Source organism: Chrysemys picta, chromosome 4 (assembly GCF_011386835.1).
Source record: "Chrysemys picta bellii isolate R12L10 chromosome 4, ASM1138683v2, whole genome shotgun sequence".
Classification (NCBI taxonomy): Eukaryota; Metazoa; Chordata; order Testudines; family Emydidae; genus Chrysemys; species Chrysemys picta.
The window spans coordinates 110,524,799-110,547,939 of record NC_088794.1 but is presented as its reverse complement, the minus strand read 5'-3'; the positions used below and the strand labels follow the sequence as shown (position 1 = coordinate 110,547,939).

Below are 23,141 nucleotides of genomic sequence, written 5' to 3'. Positions count from 1 at the left end.
TGTGCAATGGTAGTGTTTTGCACTCCCTTTCCACAGGTATACATGACTACAGAGGGTATGAGACAGTGGAGAATCAGGCCTTCGTTGTCTCTTTTTTTCTAAATCAGATAAATAACTTATAATAAAATCTTCTAAACATTGCCGAGTTTTTAATGTAACTGTATTTAATTTATAGTTTTTCACCTTTGAACAATACAAGAAATTACTAGGACATGCTTCACTATCACCAGGATTGGTAAGTGGAAATACATAATTAGGGTTTTTGTTCATTTAAGGAAATATTGGATGTCCCTCTACCCCTCCCCAAAAGTAAAAGGACCAAGATACTTAGTGTGATGCCAGAGGGAAATACAACAGAAAAAACATGCCAGGTATCTGAGCTGCAGATAGCAGGGCCGGCTCCGGGCACCAGCCCACCAAGCAGGTGCTTGGGGCGGCCAAGGGGAAGGGGCGGCACGTGTGGCAATTCGGCGGCGGGTCCCTCTCGGAAGGAAGCACCTGCCGCCAAATTCCTGCCGAAGAAGAAGGCGGTGCAGTGGAGCTGCCGCTGGAGTGCCGCCAATCGCAACTGTGATCGTGGCTTTTTTTTTTTTTTTTTTTTTTTTACCACCGCTTGGGGCAGCAAAAACCCTGGAGCCGGTCCTGGCAGATATGAAGGTGTGGCCTTGGAAAACATGGGAAGAGTCCAAAAGCTAAAGTATAATGTGTGATATCCTGGAAACATCAATAAGTTACCATAGTAAATACATTTCAGTTGCAGCTGGTCAAAAAATGGAAAAACTCATTTTGTAAAAAAAATTTCAAAGTTCAACATTTTCAAGTTTCAAAGTTTTCATTTTGAAGTGGTCAAAACATTGTTTATTTTTAGATATTTTGGGAAATGAATTTATAAGAGGCACCATTGAAAATATTATTGAAATGGTTATTGACATTTTTAGTTTATCAAAACCCAGCTTTTCATTAAATGAAAATGTTGCTAACCTTTTCAGTAACTTTTTTTGGTAAACAAAAAATGTCAACCACCATTTTTATATCATTTTCTATAATATTTTCAATAACAAATGTGAAAAAGGGCACAATGCTGTTTTCTGGGGAAAACAAAGAATGTCAACAATTTTCATGTGTTTTTTTTTAAAAAGGCTATTTTTAATAGAAAAGTTTTTGTCTGAAAAATATCAACCAGATTTCATTTCAATGTTTTGACTTTTAATCTCTTCCCTCCTGTCTACTCCCTTTTTTTTAAATATTGGCATGCATAAAACACCTCACACTTTGTAGAGACACCTGTGTTCTGTTTATAATAATCCAGGTATCTGAGTTTTAAGCAAGACTAAAAAAATTTGAATTACTTGGAAAAGGTCATGTAATAAATAATAAAATCCTGAACATCTGGATTATTAGATTTTGTTGTCAAGTGAGTTTGGGATTAGAATTCTTTTTACAGTTTTGGTTCCTGGGATGGAAGTTTGTGATAGACAAAGAAAATATATGGTCGCTTGTCTTGTAAGAATACGTGCCTGTATTAGACTATACTGTGCCTGCTAAAGGGTGTAAAAAATAGAGAGGAAACCTTTAGTTTATCATTACCCCAGGTACTGTCTGTGTGACACCACATGCTGCTGCCCTTCTCATGCAGGATGGTAAACTCTTCACATGAAACTTCCTCCTCTTAAGTACTCCATTGGTGCTATGGCTGTTTACAGTCCCCTCATGTTGTCAGCAGACTCCCTCTTTCTTAATGTGCAATGGAGAAGCTGTCATTCGCATCCCTGGCAAGTGGAAAGAGCAGGTTTCAGGTTTTTTGGTGTATTGCCAATCTTTCCCAAGAACAGCATGCTGAAAACTAGTAAACATACAGCATACGTTCTTAACAAAGAGCAGCTTTGATTCGTATAGCAGTTGTACTGGGCAACAAACATCCCAATAATTTTTTTAATGAATAATGCCGCTTTCATTACATTGCTATCGTTTTCAGTTACACTTAGGGCTCTCTTGTGGCTTAAATGCCATAGCCATGGTGAGGGGTGAGGGACAAGGATCTTAGAGGTTTTCTATGTACCTCCAGGCTGAGACAGGCGGAATACCTCCAGGTCTTCTGGCAGAGCTCATGTCAAGGAAGCATGTCCCTTTGAAAGGAAGAAACAAGTGTTTCCACCCTCTTCCCCTTGGCTTCAGACCGACAACTGATAATGAAGGAGTGGGGCCATGCTCCCATCCCATGAGGGGAATATAGTCCTACCGGCAGCATTGCCAGTGTTCCGGGTGCAGAATGGCTGGGATTGAGACTGCCCCTGTATAAGTGAACAAAGAGTTAAAGGCTCCTGCCACCCTCTCCCTTCTTGAATACTCATTCAGAGTCAGCCACAGTCTGGCCCCATGTGAGCTGAATGGGATGTTTTCCTCACTATCGCTTTCCTCCCACCATGGTTCTTTTCCTATTTCGGCCAGTATACTCCGTATACTATGCTGTGGGTTTAAGGTGGTAGAGGAGCAGGAGGGTCCTTATAAGTGGCTGGCACTGGAGACTAAAACAAAGAAACAAACAGACCAAGATTAATTATTTTGAATTTTCTTAACTGCTCTGAATATTTAGCTGTTGTTTATCTATTATGAACAAAGTGAACCATTTTTTATCTTTCTAAATATGGCGTATTCTACCTGAGTGCAAAGCACAGGCCTTACTCAGGGCCATACTGTGCCATCGATTTTTCAGCAGATGGGGTGAATTCACCCCAGTGAAGGGGGCCAGCACCAGCCCTCTGCACCACTTAAGTCCCACTTAAGTCTTCTCAGGGTTGAAATTTACCCATGGAGAATTTTCCTTCTAAGTGGGCATTTAGCTTAAGTAAGTGCTTCACAGTTTAGCCCAGAACATTTGTTACTTTTACTATATTTTAAGTGCATTTGATTTAATGCTGAATACACAGAAGTTTTTTTAAGTATTACATAGCTACATTTATATTTTAAAAAACCAAAATTATTATTCATTGCGTTCAAACTCCACCCAAATATAACATGGGAACATTATTTTTCCATGTATGCATCTTAAATCAGTAACACAGCTTTCCTTCCAGCTAGAGAGAATTCGTTGTTGATAGGACTTTGACGTTTTATTTTGAATTTTTGGAATGTGGTTTTGGTTTTTGTAATTTCTTCTTCATGAACTGTCAACATCTAATCAAGGGCTAAAGCTGTTTAGTAATGGTATACTGCTGCTCTAGTGTAGGTCTCTCCATTTTCATCATATCATTCAGCTTCATCATGTGATGTATGGGACATTTTACCACAGTGCTCATGAAAACTTGATTTTTAAGTATTGATTGATTTAATTTCCCTAGACGTTTGCTGTTGCTGGTCTGGGATCTGGATTAACAGAAGCGGTTGTGGTTAACCCTTTTGAAGTAGTAAAGGTTAGCTTACAGGCAAATCGGAATGCTTTCACAGAGGTATGGTAACTGTTCCATTCTTTTTTCAAAACTTTGTTAAATATAAGAAATACTTTAAAGTTAATTTTAATATTTAATCAGAATCTCTATGCTCGTTGTAGAAAACTTTCTCTGAGGCTGTTTGGATGAAATAATGATATTCCCTCTAAGCAATGCTGTTTTAACAAAGGTGGAATAGGAAACTTTATATATATATATTGTCAGCAAAGTTTCCTATTCCACCTTTATATATATATAGGGAAAGTACTTAGTTACTTAGTTGCACATTAGGAGCCAGATGTTTTACTTCTCTTTGTGATGCTCTTACAACACCCATATGAGATACGAAAATACTGTTATCACCTTTTTACAGATGGGGAACTGGGGCATAGAAAGAGGTTAAGTGACTTACCTAAGGTTACACAGAAAGTGTGATAGAGCAGGGACTTGAACCTATATCTCCTGTAGCCTAGGTTAACACACTAACCACTGGACCCTCCTTCCTTCATGGTCAATAGGGCCACAGAGAATACTGTAGGGAAAGTAAAGTGATTGGGGCACTGGAAAGATGATCCATGAGACGATCTTTCTCTCTTATGACATGGTGGGTAATATGAAAAAATTGTGAACCAGTATTACAATCTGTCAGTTCCGTGAACAAATAATCAGACCTTCTTTATAACTCTGCAGATACAATTGGCCTGCCTCAATACAAAATTTTCCTTTTGAGTATAAATGTATTAATACCACATTGTGAGCAAACTAGTTCCAGCAGCACTAAATGGGAACACAACATCCTCTCCGCACATAAATTCCAGAGACTTTATTCTCCCTCACAGGGTTTTTAATCCACCTCGCTGCTTTTTTTTGCAGTGAGTTATAATTAATTATTCCCCCCAAATGAAACCTATATCCTCTACGCTTTTCTCCTCTGATCTTCAAAAAAAAAAAAAAAAAATCAGTGATATTCCGCATTGCAATTTTTCTAGAAAATCAAAGCTTCCATTTTTTAAATCAAAGCTCTTTGAGTTTAAAAGAAGGGAATCAAAATACACTTATGCTTAATGAAAACGCTAACAACACCCTTATTGCAGTATAATGATTATGTCATAGTCATTCATGTAAAATTTTCAAAAGCACCTAAGTGAGACCTAATTGAGCACCTAGGGACCTAATTCCCATTGAAAATCAAATACGTTTTTATTTGTCCTATTGAAAAAAAAAGTCAATGAGACTGAGTCACTTAGGTACTTTGTACATTTTACTAACGTTGTATGTAACTAAAAATATAATGCCAGATAATTCACTGGTGTAAATTGGCTGAACTCTATGGACTTCAATAGAGCTGTGGTGATTTCTACCAGTTGAGGATCTGTCTCAGTCCTGTTTAAATACGCTAAAGAATATTCGAAGCTAAAGGAGATGTCAGAAATACAAGACGTTATATTTTTCTTTTAAAAAATCTTAACTTACCAAAATTCCAGACCTACTTCCTCATGAGTAGCATGTGCTTGTTACTACCTTCTATATGATGTATCCTCACTCTGTAACAATGCAGTGTTTTTCTAAAAGGATTAAGCAGTGTCTGCACTTATCCCATTGTGTAGTTCATGCCATGCGATGAACCTTAATGCAAACATATTATGTTGGCTGTTACCTTTAAATAAGAAATATAGCCTATTTCAAGGAACAAGGGAGACTGCACACCAATATTGTGCTGACCATTGGATTGTTCTGTGATATCTGAGCATCTTTCTAGGGTCGATTGGTTTAAAGAGGAAGACCCCCAGATTTGACACAGCAGCACTCTGACATCCTGGAATTCCCCTAATAAAAACACTACAGTGGGTATTTATCAATGGCCAAATGCTAGCAGCCATACCACATTGGATCTTTTCAGGTTTCGAAAGCTAACCAAGGTCAGACCTGTGTTTTGCCAAGAAAAATCATCTGCTGCCCAAACTGGCATCAGGTGTTCAGCAGCTGGCATCCCTTCCCCTCTGAGTCATTTGTAAATCAATAATCCCTCTTAATGCCAGTGGGCACTGTATTGTTGAAGTTGCCTTCTTTAGCAGAGACTTGAAACTGAGTTCATGACTGCTGGTTATCTTTAAAGATCCAATCTTAATTTTTCCAAGAGCAAAGACATTAATCCTTGTGTCCTGATCAAATTCTAGTTTGAATATCTGCAGTCAGTGTATAGATGCTCATCTACAGTAAAGAGCTTTGATATCTTTGCGTGTAGCTAGAAAAGTAAATCATGATGATAAAATAGGGTTGGTTTGTTTTTTATTTCTACGGACAGAGATGGATAGCAGAGCATCAGCAGGTCAATATTAGTTTCTAAATATGCAAAGGACAAATGAACCTAAATAGTAAAAGAAAAGAAAACTTGGCTGTAACCTAAATAAGCAGTAACCTGTTGTGTTGGATATAATTGGGATCATTTGGCTGATGATGTTGATCTGCCAGAGTGATATTTTCAAATGGAAGCCCATTAAACAAATAAGTGTATTGAAATCAGCAGTGTTTACAGCGTTCTAGTCAAAATTGTTCGACATTTTCCTGTTTAAGCATACTAGTGGAAGTAATGTTTTGCCTTTCTAATTAAATATTTGGTTATACAAAGGTGGCATTATGTTTTAGTGAAAACCAAGGACAAGTCAGCAAACAGGCTTTTTAAATGACCTTTTTAATACTTGTAACTTAAAGCAAAGAGCTAAAATGTCAATGTTGACCTGTGAAAGTAATTCACTGTACCAAATCTAATACAACACATTTGGGAACATGGGACTTGCCATGTGGCATCAAATGTGCATCTATTCTGATGGCCTGTCAAACAGCAGCCAATACCAGATGCCTCAAAGGAAGGTGCTAGAATCTTTGTAATGGATAATTAGGTAATAACCTGTCCATAGAGGAAATTTCTTCTTAGCGTTCATTAGTTAGTGGTTGTCTTATGCCCTGAAGTAAGAGGGTTTCTATTCCTTGTGGCCAAGATTTTCAGAACAGGATATCTTAAATGAGATTCCTAAATCTAGATTAGGGAATTTAAATAAGTGGCCTGATTTTCAAAATCCAACAGCTCCCAATAGAGTAAAGTATTTCATTAGAGAGGCAAACCATGATTTCCATTAGGACATGTAAGCAGGAAAATGGAGAACCATTTTGACTAGACCTCAAACACTAATTTCAATATACTTATAATAAATATAGACCAAGATTTTCAAAATTATTTGCCTAAAGTTAGGCTCTTAAATCCATACTGAGGCATTTTCAAATACACTTTGTATGTGGCTTTTCATCTACTGCAACCTTAGCAACACAGCGTCTCTGCTGATAACAGTATTGCCAACCCCACGCATTCAAAAATTATGAGTTGGACAACAAAAATTCATGAGATTGGTAGAAGGATCATGAGATTTCAAAACATACGAATTTTTCTTCACCTGCTGGTTTCTGAGTCCTTAGGATACATTTGGGTCATGGTTTCAAGCTTTTCTCTGAAACCATGAGGGTTAGAAACCTTTTTTTTTTTTTTTTTTTTTTTAATAAAAATTGTGATTCTCACATAACCTCAAGATTCCAGGGGCTGGGGCTTTAAGAAAACCCACCAAATATTTTGAGACTCATGATAAAATCACAAGAGTAGGTAACACCTTGATAGTTGTCTGGTTTGAAATGAGGCTCTGTGGATAATTTACTACACTTACTGTTTGTAAAGGTGATTTCTTCTTTCTTTTGTTTTACATGTACAGCAACCATCAACCTTTGTCCAAGCACGGCGAATTATTACAACTGAGGGCTTAGGATTCCGTGGACTCAACAAAGGCCTCACTGCAACATTGGGCCGCCATGGAGTTTTTAATATGGTTTACTTTGGATTCTACTTCAACGTCAAAAACATTATTCCAGTCAATGAGGTAAGTGCTTTGAACTGTATAAAAGACAAAAAGATAATCATAAACAGGGCAATGTAATTGACATTCTACCATTCCTTGCAATGCTGTGGTCTTTTCAGAGAGCCATTTTGCTCTAGTTGTCTATTTTTGGAAGTTCTACAAAGTTTGATTTTCTGTAGCAAAACAAGAATTTGCAATTCTCATTTTTTAAGCAAAGTGAGCTACAAGCAATTCTGTGTAAAATATGCATGTCCTGAATTCTCATTTACGCAAAGGCCATTTTGTACCATTCTGGCAGTGTAAAGATGCTAGGAAATGGGAGTAAATTACATTTATATTTACATTAGGCATCTTAGTTTGAAAAGCTTGTCCTAAGTGCTTATCTGTGGTAGTCAATAGATATTAGTGCTACATGAAGTAACATCCAAAATGGCTCAGAAGGGTAAAACTTAAATTCTGTAGAACATCTACCTTCAGTATGAAAAGCAGAGTGAAACGAAGTATTAAGAGAAAACTAAACTAGATTGTCACCTAAGTAAGCAGTAACATGCTGTATTGGATTTAGTTGGGATCCTTTGGATGAAGCTGTTAGTCTGCCAGGATGATATTTTGAAATGAAAGTCCATTAAGCAAATTAAGTATTTTGGATATAGCAGTGTTTACAGAGTTCAGGGGGCTCAGCTTTCTGTGATGCAGAAGCGGCAAAAAAGATTGTGTCTGCTAGCTGTACACTGGACCTACTTATTCCAGACACAGATCTGCCGGTGCTCAAGGATAACAAGATAAATTCACATGTGTATAGAAGGCCAGTCTCGCAACAGTATTTAAATGGCACTTTAAGTGGTGTATAGACCTTGTGTTATCTACATCGAGGGTGAATTTCACCATGATGAGTAAATTAAACAGAAAGCCTTTGTAGCTGGAACGGCACATAAAACAATTTTATTAAAATAGGCTTACAGACTTCTGTATTATATAACAAAGAGAAAATTCACTAATGTAAAGAATGATTGTACCAGCAACTTCCTAAAGAATTGTATGAGCAACAACTAATACTTTATTAATAGCTTCAGTGTTGTACGTAATGAACTGTGTTTTCACTAATGCAAAACTAAAGCTATGATGACAATTTAAACAACCACAGGTGTAATATCTGGTGATATTCATATAAGAAACTGTAATTTACATCAAAAGGTACCTGTTTCGATTCCCATATAAAGCAGCACCCGTTTTTCTGCACTTTTAAGTAACCTGGTATTTTTGTAGCCGAATGAGGAAAAGATCAATTTACTTATTTGCAAATTCTTACTGTAAATTGAATTGTTCAAGAGCAACTAACATGCAAGTTTCCACAGGTTTCTTTTAGTATGTTTAAACATAATCTAACAATACACATTCAGAATGTATTCCGAAAGCTCTAAGCACATGCATACCTTGACATTAATTTAGAAGTATTTTCCTTGCCAAGAAGATTAAAAAATTCTGTGTAACTAGTGAATGTTTTCATGTATATTTTTCATGATACCTATCACCAGTTTACATATTTTTAGAGTATTGTAAATTTCAAAATATGAAAAGTCAGATACTCTTAAGGACATGGAGGGTCAGGCATATCTTCTAGGAAATAACGAAGAGTTCCTGCCTGCTAAGCAAGGGATAGTGATAGGGTTTGGCATAACAACCATTTGCTAATCTTTTAGAGTAAAAAAAAATGTCATAAGAAGCTGTTATTGCATTATGAGGGAGAGGAGAGTTCAGAGTTTATATAGATTTTTGTATGATGCAATAGATTATTCAGATCTGGAGACATACATTTTATGTATGATTTTAAATCTAAGGGGAGTGAGTTTGGTGGCCAGAATCCACCTACTTGTCCTCAGTGTACAGTACACCACAACCAGAAGACAGATTTCTTCAAGGGTGTAGCCAGTTACAGGATTAGGTTGCATTAACTGCAATTGTGTAGAGAAGTTTGCACGGGGCCTGACAACAATAGGTCTGACCCAATTCTCATTGAAATCAGTGAGAATCTTTCTACTGATTTTAATGGGAGTTGGATCAGTCCTCAACTGCCAACTGTACATCTAAAATGCAAGCATTATGTCTCACATATTCGTGAACACAGAATTCCACTCAGCATTTGGAGAACAGAAAAAATCAATAATTCTTTGTAATCTGTAATCTAATCCTTTTTCATCAGTGGGAAAGCAATATAGATGCCAACAATTATCAAATATCTGACTTGGGCTTGATAGAATAAGTTGTTTCTCAGTAGGAGCAGAAAAGATTAGACTGTTTCAGCTTTTCAATTATTCTCAAGTATTTCATCACAAAAACCAATTTTTTCATTTCATATGCTTCCCGAGAAGAAAAACTCAAAGTAAGTCTTGTAATGCTGACAAGCATATAAAAACTGTGAAATAAAAATGGTACACTTTTTAAATAGCTCTGGCTCTTTACTATATATCTGCTGCTTACCATCTGTAACGTAAGTGGAAAAATGTATCGAAATGTCCTTTTAGCTTTTAGCTGTCAACAGTGTTAAACTATGCATTAAATTTGCATCCCAATTAAGGATGTTTGCAGCTTATTTTGCCAAAAACAATAAGCCTTTTGTGTTGAGTGCCTGGATGATATAAATGACATGTGTGGGTTGTAAGTCTTCAAAGTGAATAATTTTTCATATGTTCAGTCTATTTTGCTAAACACACCATTTACAATCAACCTCCTGCTCTGTTTACTAAAAACAGAATAAACCAGGCTTGTTCTATGTACCACTAACGTATAAACCACAGAGTACTAGCTTCTATACATCTGCACTAGCAATTGAATTGGTCTGTAATTTCTTTCACCTTGATTTTATAGCAGTTTGTTTATGCTACGCATTTCATAGACTTCCAATAGATTTCCCTTTGCTATTTTTATCATAGTTAGATTTGTTGGTAAATGTTAATTTCAGAATAACAAGTAAAATATTTGCTCACGACTACCTCTAAGTGGCAGTCACCCACCTTAACACTGCATTCCTAACACTTTCATAATAAGTCCTAAAAAGTGGCCACCAAAAAAATTCAATTCTGGGCACAAATTGATCTATCCAGCTGCTGCAGATGTATGCTGTGTCACCTGTTAAAGGGGCTGTTGCACCCAGATGTGGGAGCTGATGAGTCAGTTGCTATGTCACAGAAAAGGCTCCCATATCTATTCTGTTCTATTCTGTTCTATTGTATTGTATATAGGTTCTTATACTGTGCTCGTCACTGTGGTATCTGAGCACCTTCCAATAGTGCATTAAGCAATGTGATTACACATCTGTCACATGGCATTTTTTCTCTCATTGGCTTTCCAGAGGGAGAAGTGTGTTCAGGAGAGTGTCTTTTTGATAGTGTGTGTGGGGTTCTTTGTAATATAAATACACCTGTTGCAATGTGTTTAAATTAGAGAAGGCAAGGTCAAACAAATGTGCCTTGCACTTGAAGCAGAAAGTGGTGAAGTTTGTGATGATCCTTAGTTTTGAGGGAGTTCATTCCACAGTCTCGGACCACCCCCAGAGAAAGTTCTTACTTCTACACAGACAAACTTTACCATTATTGTTGAGAGTTCCATTGTGGCCGAGAAGCGTAGTTGTTGACCACAATCTTCATCCCAGATCTTTTAAATTCCCCAGACCATGGAGCACTTTGAAGATAAGGACTGAGGGCAGGTCTTCACTACAGTGCGGGGTCGATTTAAGATACGCAAATTCAGCTACGCGAATAGCGTAGCTGAATTTGACGTATTGGAGCCGACTTACCCCGCTGTGAGGACGGCGGCAAAATCGACCTCCGCGGCTCCCCGTCGACGGCACTTACTCCCACCTCCGCTGGTGGAGTAAGAGCGTCGATTCGTTGATCGAGTGTCGCGTCCCGATGAGACACGATAATTTGATCCCCGAGAGATCGATTTCTACCCGCCGATTCAGGCGGGTAGTGTAGACCTAGCCTGATACCTTGAACTTGATTCAAAATTCTATGGAAGGCCAGTTTAGAGGGCAGAGGACAGGTCTGATGCACTCACAGTAGCCTGTGTTGCTGAGGAGACACTCTGCAGCATTCTATATTAGTTGGAGTTTCCTAACTGCTGAAGGCTTGATGACCAGATATATTGCTTTGCTGTAGTCCAGCTGGGAGGTGACAAAGGGATGAATGACTGAGGCCACGTCTTTGTCCTCCAGGATGGGACGGAGTCTCTTAGCCAAGTGAAGAAGATAGTAAGCAATACTTGTGGGTGCTGCTATGCGAAAGCTCAGTGCCAGCAAGGAATCCAAGAATATTCCTAGTCAATTGACTAAATTGATCATTTGTGGGTGGGTGTCATCAATCAACAGAGCCACAAGCTCTGCTCAGGTTCAGCTTCAGTTTCAGGCAGCAAAGAAGAAAGAAGAGGCAGCAAAACCTGAGTGCTAAATTTGAAAAACAATAAAAGTCATCCAAGAATATGAGAGCAGAAGAATTTTCTTTTAGTTGTACACTACCCGGGACATTTTATGAAACAGAGAAACCCTATGTGGGGGGAAATTCTTGTTGGTGCAAGGTGCTGTAAAAAAATGGAGGCAGAGGATGATTGTGAGGCACATTGGAGAAGACTGGGAAGCCAAGGAATGGTATTTCTCAAAGTTACAGTTCAACCTGAAATTTCAACACAAGATGTGAATTAGCAAGATAGTTACCCACCATCCCATTTGTCCAGGACCGTCCCAGCCTGTATGTCCTGCGAGCTGTGACAGCTGCAGTCTGGGTTGCTTTAAGTCTGCAAACATGTCCTCCCCCACCAGGAGATGCTATATTGAAAGGGAAGAGAGTCTGGCTAGTGAGTGCTTCTGCCTCAGTTACTCCAGTTCCGATGTCTCAGCACAGAGTTACTTAGGCAAGGAGCATGGCAAAGCAGAAGAATCAGGCCCACATCCAGATGGGGGAAGGAGGGGACAAAGCACAGCTGGGGATACAGGAGAGAGAAATTTTTACAAAATAAAAATTTGATGCAAACCAGACCCTTTTAAAAAATGTTGTCTCTGTTTTCTGACCAGCTGCACAAGGGGGACATTGGAGACAGAGGGCACAGACAGGGACATAGGATGTAGGGTGATGAGGTGGAAAAACCAGGACATTTTTTCTAGTGGAGGGGACTCACGGAGATTGGTTTTGATGGGCCCAGGGAGCAGGGCACCAAGAGGGTTTTGATGGCTGTGAGAGCAAGAGGTTGCCCACACCTGCTTTTTATATTTTCTATGCTCCCTTCTTCTATTTTTCCTTTTCATTACTTCCTACAAGAACTTGACGATGGTCCTGCTGCTGGTGCATTGATACCACTGCCTACCCATGCTGACCAGTATTGCTTCCTTGTACTACCTCATCTGTCTGTCTGTATCCATTTCTTGTCTCATCTTATACTTAGATTGTAAGCACTTTCGGGCAGGGACAATTTTTTTGGTCTGTGTTTGTACAGCACCTAACACAATGGGGTCCTTGGTTCAAGACTAGGGCTCCCAGGGCTCTACAGTGATACAAATAATAAATTGAATTCATACCAAATCTGGATGAAAAAGAAAGGAGTTTTGTATTTCACTGGGAGTTTGCACTGTGGGAAACTCCCAAGGCTGAAAAACAACTCGCTCTGAGTGGATTGCCAGCAAGCTGCAGCTATCCGCCACAGGAGCAAGTAGAAATGTTACTCTCAGGATTGTGACAACAGCTTTATGTCTGCAGTACATTCATCCCCCAAGGCTGTTGTGCATCTGTTTATACAATTAGTCATTTTTGTGGTCATTTTAGAGTATTTAAATGAGCAACTTTAGCAATGAGACTTTCAAAGAAGGGTTCTGAAGTGGCACAAATGTAGCCAGGGCATTCATTGCAAATAGAAGTGCAGTAGTGAGCATTGTAGGAGACCTTGTGCTACGAAGTCTCTTCCATGATGCTTTTACTTATTATATTCCACTAGTTCCTAGAGGCTCTGACTAAACACATAGTAAGATATAGTTGGTACCCCAAAGAGGTTACTGTGTAAATAGACAAGACAGACAAAGGGTGTGAAGGGAACCAAGATGCAGAGACTTGCCCAGGTGCAATGCTCTTTCCACTAGATTACGCTACCTCCCTATTATTTAGGATGTTATAGGGTGGGCACGGTAGGGACCTGAGAGACTAAAGAAAAACCTTTTTTTCAGAGTTGATCAAATGTTTCCCAACCTAATTGGTTCATTTCTTGGTTGAATTTTGTAACATATAGTACATGTTTAAAACTTTGAAGAGTTGTTTGAGCACATTCTGCACTGATCAAACCTCTGCAATCCCTTGGAACTCAATGGAAATGTTTGTGTGTAAGCCAATGCAGAATTTGGTCTCCTCCATTTGTATTTAAAAAAATCAGAAAACATCCTTCTTTTATACCAATAATTCCCTTAAATGGTGGGTTCAATTTGACATGCTGCCACAGCTGTTCCCTTCAAAGTCAGGCAACAGCAATTAGACGGTGCAGGGTCAGTGTACTGATATTGCAGCTCTAGAAACTTTGATTCAAATCCTGATCAGGTCACAAGTGAAAATTAATTTGATGGCCTCATCCTGGTCTGTAGTAGAGTCATAGCACCAAGTCACAAATATATAGAGAGAGGCAGTGTAGTCCTATGTATAGAGCAGAGAATGGGGGGTTTCTGGCCTCTATATTCTGGCCTCTATATTCCTGGATTCTCCACTGACCCACTCAGTGACCTGGGGCAAATTTATTTAGTGTATGTATTTATTTCTTATGACTTATTTCAAATCACTTAACCCTTTTGTGTCTTACTTAACTCTTGAATATTCTGACTAGAATTTTCAAAGAAGAGACTTAGATGCCCAAATCCCATTGAAAATCACTGGGTTTGGTGTATTATTCCTTTAGGATCCTTTGAAAACACCAGGCTGTAATACTAATCTAGTCTTATTATTTATTCATCATGTATATTGTCATAAATGTACATAGGAGTTATCTTATTTTGAAATAAAAGTGTCATATTTCAATTAGATTTGCATTGTTTTAACACTCTGGTGCATTATGGCATCTGTGGTACTATTAATCCCAAAGCATATAACCCTGAAATTCAAAGCACCCCAGTACACATAAGAACGCTCAACATTTCGAAAAGAGCTGACCTGCCAGGACATAGTACAAATGCAGTTGGCCCCAGGTTCAACATTTAATATTTAATAATTATTGCTTAACATTTGTATTACAGTAACACCTAGAATAGCAATTCACTGTGCTAGGTTCAGTGCAGACATATAGTGAATGACACTACCTGCCCCAAAGAGCTTACTTCCCCAAAGGGGGTTTCAGACTGTTTTACAGCCCTGAATACCAATGTGCCACTTGTCACCTCCTAGCTACAGTTGGTTTTAAAAGTTTTGTAAAACCTGAAATGTTGCAGGGTTCCCCAGCCTTAATTGTAATTGCACGCACACAGCTTGGATTTGTACAGATAGTCTAGACAATAATTTGCTGCTAAGCATTCTGGTGAGAACTTTGTGTAATGTTTAATTATAACAAAAGCTGTTTTACTCTTAGTTTAAAAGGGATTATTCAAGTAAATGCCCTCTATTGTGAAATTATAGAGTTACTTTTTCTGTAACTAAATATGAGCACCCTGTTGATTTAAAAGCCTCTCTTTAAACTTACAACACACCTGCATGGAAGTCCAATGAATATTATGAAGTTGTAATTAATTTTCCTAGCTGCAAATCTGCGAAGGAAAACCTATTGACTGTTCCTACATTCAGTAACAAATGTAAGGCCACTGGTGTACCTCCTTTTTAGAATTCTTTTCATTAGGAATATGTATGGCTCAAATAACACCTTTAAAAGAAACCTTTGTTGTTGTTATTATTTTATTATTACATTTTTAATATTAAGCTGAATGTATCACATGGCATGATCCTATATTGTTTTACTATTGATTTGCTGTATGTTGAGTGCGTTCTTGCAAGACATGAAGGATGCATGAATGCAGTGCATGGTATGATATAAAAGGATTTTTGCTCTGTTGGCGTAGAATGGAAGAACAGGGGCATAAAAAGTTATATAGACAGCCTAGGAAATTCATTATGACAGAGTTCACTGTGACTAACACTGTTCACAGAAATGGGATTAGACTTTGTTAAAGAAAATTTGACTCTCAAATAAACTGAGTACTTTGATGTCATAGAGAATGCCAAGGTAGAAAGATTTTCTAAGGGAATCCAGTAAAGCACAATTGGATCATCTAGTTTCAAACAGAGAAAGAACAAAATGTTTTAAGGTCTGCTTTATAATCTGTTTCTATCTTTTATCATGAAAGAATAGTAGGGTTTAAAAACAATGAGTTGTAAATTCTTCAGCCAATTAGTTTAGTGAGTTACTACTGTTTATAATGCACAGAACGTTGAAGGCTGTTTTGCAGTTGCACCAAGTTGGATTGTTAATAACAGGAAGCTAGCACTTCTCAGTACAGTGGATCAGCTACACGTGAAAATAAATGTAAAAAACCTGGAGGGGAATGGCAGCAGACTGAGATTAGCCTTTATTTAATTTAACATTTGGGGGTCCAACACACAAATGAGCATTTTAGTAGGCTTCATGGTGGAAGTTGCTGTCATTTGTAAAATATTCTGGCCAATTAGCTAATAGTGTGCTTGGATTTCTCCTGTTTTGATACAGTAATACTAAGTACATTGTGAAGCCCAATTATACAAATCATCCCCATATGCCATACCAGTCTTTCTTTATGAACTGTGTTTATAAATCCTGTGTGAGGAAATGTGTACTTCAGCAATTTAGACCATGTGTAAAAACATAGCCAATAGGATTGTCAAGAAAACAAGTTCCAGCCTAGGAAATCCTAATGTGTTCCGCTAGAATAACATGAGTGTGTCGTGTTGTGCAAGTTTTCTGATTAAATGCATATTACTTTGTAGTGTTTAACCTATTTAGGTGCTTCCGTTTCCTTTTTCATTCATTCTTTCTTTCTTTTTCTTTCTTTTTAGGAGCCAACTTTGGAGTTCTTGAGAAAATTTGGAATTGGGCTAGTCTCAGGGACAATAGCCTCAATTATTAATATCCCTTTTGATGTTGCAAAAAGTAGGATTCAAGGGCCACAGCCAGAGCCTGGAGAGATCAAGTATAGAACCTGTTTTAAAACTATGGCAACAGTCTATAAAGAAGAAGGGTAAAACATTCTTATTTTAATAAAATGTCCAGGCCGCTGTTTTAGTTCATATGGGTCCACAAAACTGTGTTGTAATATATCAGATTTGATGAGGGACATGAAACCACCTTGCATTTATGTGTCGAGAGAGTGCAATGTAACGTTTTAGAGATGTATTTTAAATGTAAAATACTAGTTCAGCTGTAGGAATTTTCTTTTTTAATATTTGCAAAAATATTGTTATGTTGTTGAAATTTATGTCCACAAATAAATGCCTAATAAATTTCAAGCACAGCATTTTTGCTTGGTAACAATAAAACTGACTCTTCACTTTGCAGATGCAAACTATCAGTAGAACAACAGAACACTTCACAGTTAAAAACTCTACTTGCAATTTCTGCATACAGTTATACATTGAGAATGATTGCTGAAATGAGTGAATGGAGGACAGAACCTTTTGGCAATAACTTTCTCCAACTTTTTAAATATTTCTCAAGTGAGCAATGAGTTGTGGCTTTGATATTCAATTATAGCAGTCATTTTATCCATGTAATGCAGCTGTTGTTAACAGACTTGTCTTGAAAGTAAAAACCATCTCACTGATTAAAGTCATGTTTCTGATTGGATGGGATCATGGCAAAGCTTTTGTACTGTACATTGATTAACTTTTTCTCTTCATCTGATCTGCCTCTGTAAAATGTTAAAATCCAGATACTGTCTGCTATTGGACATGTGTCATTCCAAATAATTGCTTTAAAGTGCTATGTCAGCATCTTAGCAAACATAAGATAAAATTCCATTCTGTTTGTAGAAAAATAATATTGTTTGAAACTTTTTTTCTTTCTGCTACAGGTTTTTGGCTTTGTACAAAGGGTTGGTTCCCAAGATCATGAGGCTTGGCCCAGGTAATTTTGCCTCCATTATTTTTGTCTCTTCTTTATTCTTGGTTTCTATTTCCTGTTTCCATTTAAATTTAAGACCCAACAGATAACAATTAAACAAATGAAATACTGTACATAAATCTGTCCCTTAATATTTACATTATTTATTTATTTAGTTTGATTAAAAAAAACATTTGGATTTGTTGGGCTAAATTTGCCCTCAAAAAAGCACATTTGCATGTCTAAATTGGAATCCTGTGCACGCAACTACCTACTGGTGCATGCAGATGCCTGATCTGTGAACAAATCATGAGGCAAGAGGGGGTTTGGTTGTATGTGCGAATGGATGTATCCGCATATTTTTCAGGCACACTTTTGAAGACCTTTGAAGGATATGCTTATAGGAACTGTTAGTGTTAGTCCCCCACTCCTTGGGCCTGATTCTGTTACACTAAGGCTACTTCATGTTCTTTGGTAGTGTAAAGGTGCCTTAAAGTTGGCATAAGTGGCTCCCTGAGAACACCCTTTGTGCAGGGAGCCTCCCTAGCGAGGGCAGTATGGGCATAAGGGCTCTACACCAGCCTAGTATGGGGGGTGAAGCAGAGGCATGTAGAGGCAGAGCCAAAGTGCACCGTACTCTAGTTATTTTCTGCTTCCAATGCCTGTAAGGAACAATGGGAAACAGAGTGTAAGTTTGAACAGACCTGGGGCCTTTTGAGTTTTGCCATTCCAAGCGGGCACTGCATGGCTGAGAGTGCAGGTACCGCAAATAGACCAGAATCTTATTCTCATGTAAATAAGTGTTTCCAGTTGGAGTAGGTGGTTTAATAGGCAAGGTTACACAGATTTAAAAGCCAATAGGTAACTGTGTCTGTTAACAGGATCTCTTCTGCCTGTGTTTCGTGTTTTTCATTATAAAAAAGTATGAAATTTTCCTGTAAATGCTTGCGTGTTCCTGTAAATGATTTTCTCCCGCCAAAAGCTAGACAATGCCTGCCCTTTGTGCAGTTTCAGAGAAGGGTGGGACACAGGGAATCCAGACACAATCCAGGGAGCACATAGCCTTCTTCTTCCTAATACACCCACAATGGGCAGGAAGGAGGAAGATCCCCGCTTTCCTTGTCCCAGCCAGCACAGCTAAGTTTGTAATGAAGGCCTTGATTCCAGAAGGTGCTGGCCACTCTGCCCCAGATCCAGCAAAGCAATTAAGCATGTGCTTAACTTTAAGCCCATGAGTAGTCCCGTTGACTAATATATAGATTTTGCTGTCTGAATGAAATAAGAAAACAATTTTAATTGTCGCTGAAAAGGTAAGTCCATCTGTCTACAGCATAAATAGTTTGAGTAAGAGAGCTATACAAAAAATCTCACACTATCTAAGTACTTGAAATCAGCCCTGTGTGAGTTCAAACTGTATCTGCGAATGAGTAAGGCTTTGCCAAACTGTCTGTGAAAGCCTTTTGCAATTCTATCTCTACCCCCCTCTCCCCCCAATCTGACTATCTGTGAACTTTATTAGGCTGCTATTTGTAGTGTATTTCAAGTCTGAGCATGGTTTGCTGGAATAAGTCACATGGCATTTCTATGTCCCTGATTGTCTGATCCTATCCCATGGGAACAGAAAGGTCAGCTCAGTTCATTAGAAGATGTTTTTATTTGTTTTTTCAGAGATGCTGCATTCTAATTAAGCTATCTGATCCAACAGGCAAAATTAGGGAAAAAAGAAAAGCTTTGGGCCCTACTCGGTTATTACAATCGAGGTTGGGCTACATTTACTCGTATTGGGTAGAACCTTTCAATTATCTTTCATAATTTCCCCAATGTATAGGCCTCTTTATATGCTATGCAGAGGCCTATATATGCCTTCTGAAGATCAACCTTGTTAGAAACTGTGTCGGGTCTATTTATTTAACTTGCATAATAATTATAGCCCAGTCTTAGGCCTAGTCTTCACTTACCGGCTGGTCCGGCGGCACGCCATCGATGTTCTGTGATCGATTTATCGCGTCTGGTTAAGACGCGATAAATCGATCCCGGATCGATCCCGGAAGTGCTCACAGTCGGCGCCGGTACTCCAGCTCGCCGAGAGGAGTACGCGGCGTCGACGGGGGGAGACTTCCGGCCGCGACTGGACCGCGGTAAGTCCGGACTAAGGTACTTTGAATTCAGCTACGTTATTAACGTAGCTGAATTTGCGTACCTTAGTCCGAAGTCCGGACTAAGTGGGGACCAGCCCTTAGAATGGCATACTTGTTTCTGTCAGATCAGAGTTCCCTCATTGCATTAGTGCTGAGGTTTAGTCACACTTTTGATTCTACCAGTATCAATCCATTAACCCCACATTTTGCCTGTGGATTCACGAGATATAACTGTGGGAAGACTAGATTCAATTCCGGTATAATGATTTTCAAATTACAGGTCCTGTAAAACCATCCAGCCCAATTTTCAAACAAAACATTTGATCAGCCTTTTCAAATCTTACTTGCAAGGATTTTCATAATTCTAGTGAAGAATTTGTGTCATTTCATTCAATTCTTTTCATGTCCAAATCTTTCTCCCTCTCTCTATATATATTTTGCAGATCAAGAGTTTTGTCTGTACCATAGCTAAAAAAATAAAATAAACATCTGCTGAAAATTTTTAGAAAAAAGTATGAAAAATATGTAAGAAAATTGCATTTAAAAGCAAGGGTGCTCTTGATTTAATTTACAAGCTTTTCACATTGACTTTGTGTTCCAGTGTTAGGTAAATTTTATATAGTTTAAGAACTGTTTTTAGTAGGCAGCAGGTTTAAAACAAATACAAGGAAGTTCTTCTTCACGCAGCGCACAGTCAACTTTTGGAACTCCTTACCTGAGGAGGTTGTGAAGGCTAGGACTATAACAGCGTTTAAAAGAGAACTGGATAAATTCATGGTGGTTAAGTCCATTAATGGCTATTAGCCAGGATGGGTAAGGAATGGTGTCCCTAGACTCTGTTTGTCAGAGGGTGGAGATGGATGGCAGAAGAGAGATCACTTGATCATTGCCTGTTAGGTCCACTCCCTCTGGCATTGGCCACTGTCGGTAGACAGGATTCTGGGCTAGATGGACCTTTGGTCTGACCCGGTACGGCCGTTCTTATGTTCTAACTGGTGATTGGGTAGAATCCAGAGAGTTTTTGCTAATACAGTTTCATTATATTTCAATTTACAATTTCAGTGCAGGAGAAATGACACAATACATGTCCTGCAAAATATCGAAGGGATCTAATTTGATACTTAAGATAATGTCCTCTTTTCTAGGTGGTGCAGTGATGCTTTTGGTTTATGAATATGCTTATGCATGGCTTCAGGAGAACTGGTGATCAGAAGTACTGCTTCTAAAACAATGTACTATTTGAAATTATGTACCTGATATGTAACATGTTATGATATAAAGGACATGAGTAAAGCAAAATATAAGAGGCACTCATGCTACAGTTCTCTTTGATAGGAATGAGAGTTGAAGGCACTCATCAGTTTGCAGGATTGAGCCCTATGGCCCTGATCCAGCAGCGCATTTTGGCACAGCCTTAGCTTTAAGCACTGATGTGCTCCTTTGCTTTGCTGAATCAGGCCCCTAGTGATCAAGAAAAAATGGTAACATGGGAACAAGTTAATTTCTCAAGAACAAACTAAATGTAATGGACAGTAAATTATGTCATTTAGTAAATGCATCAATTTTTTAACTAGTGGTAAATGCATCGTTTTTTTAACTAGTGGTTGTTAAAATGTCAGGTTAAGTTTCTTGATAGGTGAACTCAGCAGGAAAAGTTCATTAATCATGAGGAGGCCAAATCCTACGCTGGTGTAAATTGTCATGGCGCCATTGACTTTCAAGTTGAGGACCTGGCCCATGCTTTGCAAATCTGAAGTAAATCCTGGGTCTGATCATACTGTTCTAACACAGTATGGGAGTGATGCTTGGAAAAGGATGGCTGGATTGCCCCCATACCTCAAATAATACCTACTGCCAAACATTCTGCATAGTCTCAGGTTTCAGAGTAGCAGCCGTGTTAGTCTGTAGCCGCAAAAAGAACAGGAGTACTTGTGGCACCTTAGAGACTAACAAATTTATTAGAGCATAAGCTTTCGTGGACTACAGCCCACTTCTTCGGATGCATATAGAATGGAACATATATTGAGGAGATATATATACACACATACAGAAAGCATGAGCTTGAGCTCTCTGTATGTGTGTATATATATCTCCTCAATTTATGTTCCATTCTATATGCATCCGAAGAAGTGGGCTGTAGTCCACGAAAGCTTATGCTCTAATAAATTTGTTAGTCTCTAAGGTGCCACAAGTACTCCTGTTCTTTTTGCATAGTCTCAGTTATACATTGAATATTATCCTTATTTCAAACATGTCATAGAAAGATGATGAGCATAATTCAATTTACCTAAATTCTGTCCTCACATAAAAGTGTACAACAACCATAGAAGTCAGTGAAGTAGACAATAAACAAACAGGCAATTTAATTCATTTTGGACGTATAAGGCCAGATTGTGAACCCACATTGTGAGTAGTTATTCACATGAGTAGTCCCATTGACTCCTGCCCAACAGTAATCATTTGAAAACTACACAAAAATGTTCAGAGGTGAGATCCTAGCCCCACTGAAGTCATGCAAAATTCCCATTGATTTCAGTGGGGCCAACATTTCACCCTAAGTGTTTTTATTTCCAGATTTAAAAAAACAAATAAAAACATACAAGAGAAAAATGTATGAACACCCTTTTATTTGCTGTAAATGTGAGAATAAAAAAATATATCAGTAAGCCTATATAATTCATTTCGGTGTATATGTGTGTGTGTGTGTGTGTGTGTGTTTCGAGAAGTTGACAGAGAATACTTGACCTTGAAGGGTAAAGGTGCGTGAGGAGTGGGTAGCAAGATTTTCTTTTCTTTAGATTGTAATACATTTTTCAACACCTCATGACCACCCTGACTGCCTATCGTGACCCCCTTGGGGTTAAGAAACAGTGTTCTATACTGATATCCCATATGTAGTCTTAATTAGATAACCATAAGCCTTTCTGAAAAATAAATACCGAACATTGTTATGAAGTTAAACATGTTTGCTTTCTCAGATATTCAGTATAACTTAGCTCATATTTCAAATACATTTTCCTACTTTTTTCTGTTTTAAATTGCCGTTTGAAATAGGATATACTAAATTTCTGTCATGTTTATTGAAGACAAAGTCTAACTTCATGTACTGTACCACCTTTCTATTGATGTTCAAATGCTGTCTTCTTAAATACTCGAAGAGCTGTATTTCTTTCACAATAAACAATTACCTTTATCTAGTCCTGTTTTGCTGACTATTGCCTATATATTTTTAAATGGCTGGAAATATTTATGTTATCACCATACACATTATTTGTACTGGCTAACATTAGATGTTCTTCCTCCTAGATAATTACAAAACTTTCTCTTCAGCAATCCTAGAAGAATATCTTTCCAGATCATTTTTTTTTAATGACAACTCAGGTGTGAAGTCTGGTGTCTGCAATGTTTTAAAAAAATGCACTTATAAAAGGAAAAAAGTTAGAATAGAAATGCATTCTCAGCATTTTCAAACATTCTTGTACTGACATGCACACAGAAAATGTCTCTTTTGTCTGGATTTGACCACACTGACATCTCAAAGCTGTGTTACTTCAGTAGCTAAAGCCAACAAAAAAAGATATGTTCCTTTTTGTACT

General features: G+C 38.1%; 1 protein-coding gene and 1 long non-coding RNA gene across 14 annotated transcripts in view; both read left to right on the top strand.

Annotated features, from left to right (window-relative positions):
• The window catches only part of SLC25A21 (solute carrier family 25 member 21), a 378,608-nt gene extending 355,866 nt beyond the window's left edge, over nt 1–22,742 (top strand). For 11 of the 13 annotated variants that reach the window (XM_065593323.1, XM_065593325.1, XM_065593334.1 and 8 more), the window contains 6 exons: nt 176–235; nt 3,339–3,446; nt 7,184–7,348; nt 16,366–16,547; nt 17,379–17,431; nt 20,691–22,742. In XM_065593323.1, the coding sequence (XP_065449395.1) occupies nt 176–235; nt 3,339–3,446; nt 7,184–7,348; nt 16,366–16,547; nt 17,379–17,431; nt 20,691–20,752 (630 nt within the window). In that variant the 3' untranslated portion in view covers nt 20,753–22,742. The remainder of the gene's footprint in view (nt 1–175; nt 236–3,338; nt 3,447–7,183; nt 7,349–16,365; nt 16,548–17,378; nt 17,432–20,690) is intronic. The other 2 variants (XM_065593332.1, XM_065593333.1) reach the window with 2 other exon arrangements.
• Nucleotides 17,438–20,031, top strand: LOC135983169 (uncharacterized). Its single transcript, XR_010600696.1, has 2 exons — nt 17,438–19,341; nt 19,641–20,031. It is a non-coding gene; the product is annotated as an uncharacterized LOC135983169 (long non-coding RNA).
• Nucleotides 22,743–23,141: the final 399 nt, after the last annotated feature.